Source organism: Varroa destructor, unplaced genomic scaffold (assembly GCF_002443255.2).
Source record: "Varroa destructor unplaced genomic scaffold, Vdes_3.0 BEIS01000003.1, whole genome shotgun sequence".
NCBI classification, from domain to species: domain Eukaryota; kingdom Metazoa; phylum Arthropoda; class Arachnida; order Mesostigmata; family Varroidae; genus Varroa; species Varroa destructor.
In genome coordinates, this window is record NW_019211456.1 from 4,627,600 (window position 1) to 4,637,179 (window position 9,580).

General features: G+C 42.8%; 1 protein-coding gene across 9 annotated transcripts in view; it reads right to left on the reverse strand.

Moving 5' to 3' along the window:
* Positions 1-8,454, reverse strand: part of NKAIN (Sodium/potassium-transporting ATPase subunit beta-1-interacting protein) — a 31,811-nt gene extending 23,357 nt beyond the window's left edge. The window contains exons 1-2 of one of the 9 annotated variants that reach the window (XM_022797433.2): positions 6,548-8,210; positions 6,237-6,418 (exon numbers count right to left, since the gene is read on the reverse strand). In XM_022797433.2, the coding sequence (XP_022653168.1) occupies positions 6,237-6,302 (66 nt within the window). In that variant the 5' untranslated portion in view covers positions 6,303-6,418; positions 6,548-8,210. The other 8 variants (XM_022797434.2, XM_086985429.1, XM_086985428.1 and 5 more) reach the window with 8 other exon arrangements.
* Between the last annotated feature and the right edge of the window lie 1,126 nt (positions 8,455-9,580).

Below are 9,580 nucleotides of genomic sequence, written 5' to 3' on the forward strand. Positions count from 1 at the left end.
TTATTATTATGTAATCGTAGCAGAACGTTACGAACCTGAAACATAAGACAACCTATCTGCTACCAAGTCGATCATTTAGAAGCGTGCCGTTATTAAAAGAGGAAACCCGTGGACCTGCGACAGTAAAATTTAATGGCGCACTAATATTTCATTACTGTATTAGGTTATCGTTCTGGTTATCACCATCATGAAATATTAATGATGGAACAGCTGGTTAAAAAATGCCACGGCTTGCTCTGTAAGACCGCATTGCCGTGGTAGATCTCGACCATGGATGCGATGACCGCTTGAGCTGTAGGTAACTTACCGACTAGTGACAATGAATTTTAATCTAGTCCTAATCTAGACTAGATTACCACTGATCTCAAATGTTCGTTGGTCGAGTAATTCATATATTTAATGTTTACTAGTCCAATTTTCAGGTGTTATTATGCTTATGCTGCAACCAGGATAAGTTTTAGTCGTAAATATCAACTTCTTCCTGTTTTCATTGTGTTCTTATCGTGGGCATTTTCAGGTTACATCTAAACTATGGTAAGCTACATTCTGTGAGTTTCAGCTAACAGGTCATCGCAGCGTTGGAAAACTTGCCTTTCTTGCACCTCGAACGCTGAATGCGCCTTCATTCGTTCACGATTACGGCCTTATAATTCTGGCCATACACTGCATCATGTTAAAATTTGAATGAACCACTACTACGGGTCTTTCATTCAGGACGGTCTCATTTCAGAAATACAAGCGTTTCTTTTGTTCAATTGTTATCGGGGGGTACACAAACCGATAATATGACCGGCTTTAGCCGAACTCTGCCCTCCCACCTGCTGCTATACTTCAAGATGCATCGTACGAAACGGGATCGTTTAACGAAACGCTCGAGTTTTCCAACGGCTTTAACCAGCTAGCAGAATAACATAGACCGTACAACCGGCGACAATTACGAAAGTAGATACAATTGTACCTGCTAGCCAGCCAGCAACAGTTAATAAACTAATTAGTAAAAGGTATCACAAACCGTAAAAATTGCACCCGGTAGACTGATTTCACATGACTGCCTTAAGTGAATACTACAAGCTATACAATGGACTGTCTTATTTTTTAAATTTCTTCTAGGTTCTCACATCTAACGCAAAGTTAGTAATGGCAAAAGTCCACAGGGAAAAATATGAAAGCGTTGCAACATCAGAGGGCCATCTTCGTCGCGATAATTAACTGTCCCGTAATTTTCTATTCCGTTTCATAGCATTCTATGCACGCATAGCCCATATGATGAGCCGATGAGTTTTTCGCTGATGTCTGTCACTTAGGAGCTCGTATACACGGACATTGACGTAAAATAACGTTAGATACGTGCTGTACGCGTGTCAACAGAACAACGCACAACGGTTCTTGACAACAAACAGCAGGCTCTCAGGTAGGTTACGAAGGACGCCAGCATTCGGCTTCGGTGCACTCACGCTTTGCTGAACCATTGACGCATAATATAGGTTGCAAGCTAAAAACAGCGCACAAAGTATACAGGCTTAGGTCGCAGGTACTGTCTAACTAGGCTTCATCAATACCGGGAGAGATAAAAAGTAAAGGCAAAAATATTCGTTTCTAACAACTCGACTAAAAACAGCAGCAGTTGCTGCTGCTATAGTGGTAGTAGTAGCCATGATGGGACAAGTAAATAAAAGCGAGTAATGAGATGGGAAAGCGCTTGAATTGCTTTGTTGTACGAGACAATCTTTCCCGCTGAAACCGCACTGACAGACACATGGGCTTGAAACATGTCAAATGCAGCTTTCGTATACAGAACTGCTCATTCGAGCTAATTCAACGTACTTTCTCTGTTATGTAGTTTGCGAGCTCCAGTTGGCGTGTAAATAAAATAGCAGTCAGCAAGACTATCGGATAGTTTTGTAAATTGTATCCGCGTACCTGTTTTACCTCTTGATATGCTTGTAAGGGTACGAAGCAGACAACGTGCTGACAAAATTCTGCATCACTAAAACATGTATAGGCAGATGGCGTCGTCGTAGTATATAGATAGCACGGTTGTAATGTATATATATTATTCTGCTATACGTAATATATGGGTGTTTCGCCGATTACGATTATGGTGCCAATATCATTTGTTTTTCTTTTTCTATTGTTATAACTATCATCACTACAAGTAATAGCCTTTAGTTTATAACCGTCTCGCTGCAACGCAGTGCAGCTTGCCGAAACATCAGCGCCATTGGGTCGCCACCTTGTATCGCGTATTTCAAAGTCTGTGTTTCAGAATGACCTTTGGAAGCCAATTTGTTTGGCAACAAGCGCAATGATCCACGACCGCCCACGGATAGACGAACGCGTCTCGGTGGTCTTCCAGCCCTGAATTAACGAGTAGGCCATCGAACAGTAAACGGGCGATAGAATGGCATTGTGTCGACAACGCTGCTTAATGGGTTGAACGATTACATTGTAGTATAACAGAAGGACTGACAAAGAGCGTAGCGGCGGCCTAATACGGCGTGATATTATAAATGTCATAAATGTGCACTCGATATAAATAAGTGCATATCTAACGCAATGTCCTTTAACATATACCATAGTAATACATGGCTTATCGCTGCATTTTAGGTTTTAACCTTGAATTCATGTAGTCAGGCTGTACAAAAGTAAAACGCCGATGAGCCAAAAAGAGTACACCCTTAAGATTTATCCTAACCTGAACTGTGCAGTTGGGGGTGTTAATTGAAGATGACAACTACTGATTTGGAAGTGCTGATCGCGCAAACTTCAGGAAATGACCAACTTTCAATTCATTCTCTCATCATTCAAAAAGTATCAGTTATTATTACGGCTGTTATCAATATGGTACTATTGTAAGAGAATAATTAAGAAAAAGAACCGTCATTAGTATCCTGCCTGCCTACACCATAAGCTTTGCCTACATTTGACAAAGTAAGCGTAGTAATTTTCCGTTTGAATATAGTCAGTCGACATTAACTGGTCTATAATATTTTCAGCACAGCTCTACGGGCCTAGGCCTTCGGGGTGAGAGTTCCTTGCAGTAGCCTTTTGGACAACATACAGTGATAAACAGCGTTTCGCCTTTTAGAAGATGTTGCTACTTTTGTCGTCGTCGTCATTGCAGCGAATCACCTGTCATTTATTATTACTATTTTTATTCTTCTGCGTCAGGCCTGTCGGCCACCAGCTGAAACGATTGACATTGTCAATTGGACATCTCCACTTGTTCTCTATGCTAATTTAATAGTACTACTAATATTGTTGTTCTTGGTTGTCGTTCCTGTGAAACGCTGTCTGTCCGCAACAGTGCATCAATGTTGAATTTCTGTTGCCGAGGCCGTTGCTCCTTCGAGTCTTACGGTTTTCTCATTGTTTCCATAGCTACAACTAGAAGATTCAGAACCGCCACAGGTGTTGATGCCCCCTATGTTGTCGTTTCTTGAACGCTGTATTCTATTCCTAATTCTAGCCTTCCACGTATCACTTTACAGAGCAGTAGGTAGAGGAATTCGAAATTTTCATAATGATCGGCTGAAGGGGTCGGTTCCACGTTATATTTGTACTATGAATTTCATTGTTCCATACAGAGTCAATAGTCTCGGCTGCCATTCAGAACAATTTACGCTTCCGCTTAATAACGATTCACCAGGGATCATAAAAGTCAGATCTCGCACTTGTTTACCACGTAACAACAGAGAAGGGACGCGGTACAGAATTACGTGGCTATATTTGTATGTATAACAATCTAACTTTTTCATTGTGTTGGACTCAACTCTATGTCCCATGTCTCCATGGTGTACTTCCCAATGTTATGACGCATCGATCGTATAGCGATTTAGAGTGGTTAGTAACAATGAAGTATATTTATTTACTAAATTGTGAGATATAATCAATAAACCAATCTGTGTGATTATACTTTTGTTCATATTACTTTAGTACATCATAATGTCTTGATCTTATCATTCAGGATAAGAACTTGATGATGATGACGATGATTTCCTAAAGAAGGCGTACCGTGCGGGCAACCGGCAGTTACTAGCGGATTGAATTGACTATAAGCCTATTCAATAACAGGACAGAGGGCAACGGCAGTCGATCAGACCGCCGAAATTAATGGCCTAATTTTATTTTTTAGCTTTGATAGAATATCTTATTTGATAGTTCAAATAGGTCAGGATAAGAATAGACAGTTGCTGAAAGCAGCCAGAACTAACATTAACATTAGCTCTGACCTAACCGTAATGATGACGAAATCGTTGAGTTAAACCGGTCCGTACACACGATCAAGCGCACTTGTAATTGGTAGTTGATTACCTCGGCTACTATATTTACGGGTATTGACCATCTCCAGCCCTTCGACTTTCTACTATGACCTGTTATATACATATTCCATAGAATCATTTTATTTATATAAGCTTCTTTTTTAGGCGTGCGTCTGATGTGCTATCCGCCGTCATCTACCCACTCTAATTTGTTACGGCTGCCGTCGTTGCATACAGTTTTTTCAGTCCTGTTCCGGGGAGGACAGACGGGGAAGGGGATACACGCTTCGTTCGAACACCGTAGACCGTGGTCACATCTGTTCATGTGAGTACTTCATTCATTATTCACGCCGTTGCTAAGAGGTAAAGAAATAGAGGGAATAATATCTATAAGATAATTTTATCAGTTGACAGTACTGGAAACTGAATTTCAAGCAGAGATAAGATAAATAGGTGGATAGAGGGAAATACATAGCGACCGTCGGAAACAGACAGAGGGTAACGGTAGTAGGATGCTTCTGGCATGCAAGCCCCTTATCTTTTTTTACCACGTCGTTAGACTCAACTTATTCAATGGTGGTAGGGCGGATGGTCTGTTCTTAGCTTGATAATAGCAACAGTCATATTCGTATGACAAGAGACAAAAAAAAAAGTTGTAAGGAGTGGCGGAGAAACAACCAGAGTGCTGTTGACTTAGTGAGTAAATAAATGAATGTTTTTCTAGAGACACAGAAAAGTGCACTGCTGCCAATCGTGTTGCCACGCTTGAAGACAAAAGGATTCATGAATACGGGGCAAACGCTAATAAGCATAGGGCAAACATTCTCGTTTTCTTTATCTTCTTTCAAATTCCGAACGCTGTAGTAGCTACAGCGCGGCCCTACAAATTTCGATGGACCAAGATGCTGCCCCAAGAAAAGTAGTGGTCACAAATATAATAGATGGAAAAAGAGCGCGGTCTGTAAGTGGAAATTTTCTTTTTGTTCTCATATGATGGTTATCTACTGTTAGAACGAGTGCTGAAAGGACGGAATGCAACGGAAGATAGCGGACGGACATCCGTGAATGCTAGGACTGTCCACAAATGATACAAATAGCTGGAAAAAACGATGACTATCAGGGCATTGGTACCGCAACTGTAATTGTTACAATCATCATGAGCCTATTTCACCATATTCAGTATCATCGTGTCCTAGTAAGGACTCACATGATCATAGGAGCTTCTTATAACCTCCTTGTCCCTATAGAATATTCCTTTTTTCTCCCTGTCACTTTCCTTCACTTCTGATAATAGCTCTTCGACAAGCACCTATGCGACGATGACAAATTTTGCTGATTCAGTTTTTGAATAGACTTTTGTACTTGAAAAACGAAAAAAAAAAGCTTGAATAGCGAACAATTACATCAACTCGTTCACACTTTGTTCGATTCAGTTCAATGGCGCAGAGACTCGAGTTGAACCTGCTAGCAAATTGGGCAGTTCTGGTCACGTTGAAAAAGCATGCCTTTCCTCTCACTTTCCACTTTCAATTTCAATTGATGTTAAAATTTATCTCATCCACCATTTTAGCAGACGACCAAGTAAACCAAGCTATCCATGCCTAGAGTACCCCATATCTGCTGTTCGTCGATAACTAGTGTAACTATTTGTGTCATAGTTTTAGCAGGCAAGTGTAGGATGTTAAGCTCAAGGAGTTGCCATGTCTACCATGCGAAGAAGCTTCAACTGAATGAAATAATTTTTCTGCTGGAAGGAAATATTTGCTTTTTCTATGAAAAGGTTCTATGTCGCTTTGAAGAGGCTAATAAGTAGTCGTCGTAGCCATGTGTGTCATACGATGCACACAATTTAGTCGAGTAAAAGGATACTAAAGCTGGACCATATATCAATATAACGTAAAAATGTGGGGCTCAATCAAATCCATTTCAAGCAGCGGACCGCATTTATCGATTCGAGATAATGATCGCACTTACCAATTGAAGAATGCACACCCCAATCATGAAGGCTCTTCCCGAGCAGCAGTAGCAGCAGCATCCCATCGCGCAATCTGTGCTTCTATATTTCCTTTCGCTGCGATATCTATTTATCCTTGTCAGCTGTCTCACTTCGCAAACCGCTAGCGAAAACGTCGCGGGGGCGCTTCACGTGCCGATGGCTTCGGGTACGTATAACAGAATAGCAATAATAACAGTGAACTACCTCCTTTTTGTTACTTTTATTATATAACCGTTCTCTGGATGACCACGGCTGAGATCAGCAGGTCGAGGGGGGACAATTTTAATACCTGTAGTAATAACGACGAAAGCGTTAACAGGAAATCAACAACATGTCGCGGCACGACGACAAACATCAACAACACGAACACTGGGAAAGCAATCTGGGCACGCAGTCAACTTGACTGGCGCGATCTCCATGGTTGTGTCCGACACCGCATCACTGCCCCTACTACTTCTACGATGTTTATTGTCGATATGTGCGTTTTTGCCTCTTCCGCCCACGACTGCCTTCTGATGAACTCCTGCTGTTCGCTCTGTGCCTATTAGCTCAGTGATTTGGCAAGGATATAAACGATAAGTTTGTTACACAAATAGTGCAACGTTCTAATCTCGTGACACCTGCTCTCCACCTGCCCTGATCTATATATATCGGGGCAAGAGCACCGATTGTTCGCTATCATACAGGCTAAGCGATAACTTTTGTGCGGTTATTTTTCTTTCTGCTCCTGCTAAAAAGCAAATACAATTGATGTTCCTGTGCTCAAACAACGAACGAGTCAAAGACGAGCTGAGTAGTTTTACGGAGATATACATAAATTAACACCACTTATTGGTAACACCATACCGAAACGCGGAAAATATGTTAGCTGAGTAACGAATTATCCGTGACTATTCACAATACGAGTCAAAATAGTAGACGCATTGTCGTTACTGCTGCTGTCTACGTATCCGTTTCTGTAGATTTGTCTCGCTTCTACCATCACTGAGGCAACAACACACACACACACATATATATATATATATATATATATATATATATGTACGTATACGATGAATTATTAGGTAGCAGCAGTACTTGTATGATGATAATCGGTAGACTCGACAAATTAGTAGCTCGTGCACGTATATTATCCTATCTCTTCAATCGCATATTTGAATCGTGTAGCAGACGGAGACGGATATTACCAGCACCCGTTGAAGCTATCACAAAAAGCGGAGCGCGTTTCGTCGATATCTGCGCTTGTTGCTAGTTGTGCTAGCGATAGCTTAGGAGGTAACGGCGTAGTATTGTCATTGTCCGTTAACAAATTGCGTTGTTTTACGTGATTTCTATACGTTTGAGCAATTCAGCATAGCAGCGTAGGCCCAGGGACGTTGGCAACAGTCACTGTTTGTCTGGGTTCATTTAACGATAGAGTAAGCAGCTTCTTTTCGTCTACGAGGTTCACGCGATACCGAACTATTAATAAGTGGATAGCACTTCTCAACGGGCGACAGACGATCCTAGAGAACAAGCGAAGATGCCAGCATAAAAACACCGCCCGCTGCTAGAGTCCCGCACCTGCAACGAGGTCTCGAAACGTCCTCGCTCCTCCCACCGCAGTGACACAAACTCGTGCTAAAATGGATAAAGACGACTGCATCTGAACAAATCATGGCCTGTAACTTTCATGTGACGCGAGCGCTTCTCCAAGGCTGATGCTTAGATAAGGCAATCGGCAACCGTCCGCCCGACGATTGTCGCATGCAGCAGCGTTCCTTTATTCTAACGTTGTCACGATATATTTCGACGCTGAGAGAAAACGCCGACGGCGACGGCGATGATACGGTGACACAGCTCGACTTCAACCAGAAACAGCAGCAGCAGCAGTGGCAATCGCTTTCCTTTTTTCGACCTGACTCGACTCTCTTTGTCTCTTTACTTCCTCTATTATGTTTAACAGCAGCGATGACTGCGTCTGCTGCTGCCGCCGCTGCTAGCCAGCGGCCTAATCCTAGCGAACGCGGCCTCCGTATCGCTGCTGCCGCCGCTGCTGCTGCTGCTGCTGATGCCGTCGCTTTTACCTGATGTGCCGATGACTAGCTAACGTCTTGCTGTCTTTTCTGACTTGTAGAACTGTTCCGGTTCGACTGCTCACCGACTCACACTCAACAGCGCCTAGAAAGGCCTGTCTGCATCCGCAACCACTACACTCTAAGTGACAACAAATGATCAGGCCATCATTGCACGCTGTCCTGTGGCACCATTTCAACTTGTAGTCGTCGTTGGGCAGCGGCAACAGCTCAAGATGCTGCTGTTGCTGTTACTGCTCACAGCAGCAGCAGCAGCAGCAGCAGCACCGTACTCTTTCGGTTGGCTGACTCGCTCGAAAGTTCGTCCACTAAAGCAAGCGGTGCTATGCTATGCTGTGCTGTGGTGGCCCGCTCTGGTGGGTGCTGCTAGTTTAGCTCCGTCTGACCGTGCCTGGCTAGCCCGCTTACGCACCCCAGGCACAGCAACCAGGCAGAACGAACCAGTTCCAGCAGAAGAGCTGTGATCTTCCCTCCCTCACTCATTTACTCACTCACTCCTCACGTTGTTTATCTTCTTTTACTTCGATTGTGGCGCTGCCGTCGCGGTAGGAGCAGCTCCTGAGAAGGAAAGGGCGGCGAACGCCGAATGAATAGACCACTCGATGGACTAATAGTACTGGCAACGGTGAGAAACGATAAAACGCCGCAGTCGCTTCAATAACAACCATTTGAACTCAGTTTTGGCGCGAACAGAAGATCCGCAGAAAATTACAGGACACAAACGAAAGCGAATAACGAAAGTCTTGATTTTTTCAGACAAGCGAACCTAAAAGTCGGGTGAGGCCTTAAACAATAAGAGCTTTGTGACCTGCGCAAAAGAAGGTCAAAACATATACCCTCGTGTCAAAGCCTAACACACGTATCTCTATCAGCCATACCTTATTTCGTCATTCCACAACCTCGCTGTCGGTGTGCCCCGCGCCCGTAGAGTGACGCGAAGCTTGTAATCTTTGTTCGGATATTTATTAGTAAAAAGAATCACAGCCAACATTCAAGCCCATAGCTTCAGTTTGGTAAGGTTGTAACCAGAAATATAATTATCTGGCCCCGAGTGAACGGAGTCAAGTATAATACGAAGTCAGGACAATCTCAACTTATGTTAAATGACTATGCAATTTGGATTTTATTTCAGATCTTAGTTGGATCACAATGGGCAATCGAACACAAGTGAAAAATGCAAATTTTTGTGGAAAAAAATTAAAATTCAGTTTTTAAATTGTTGCTATCTCAAAAACAATGCATACCTT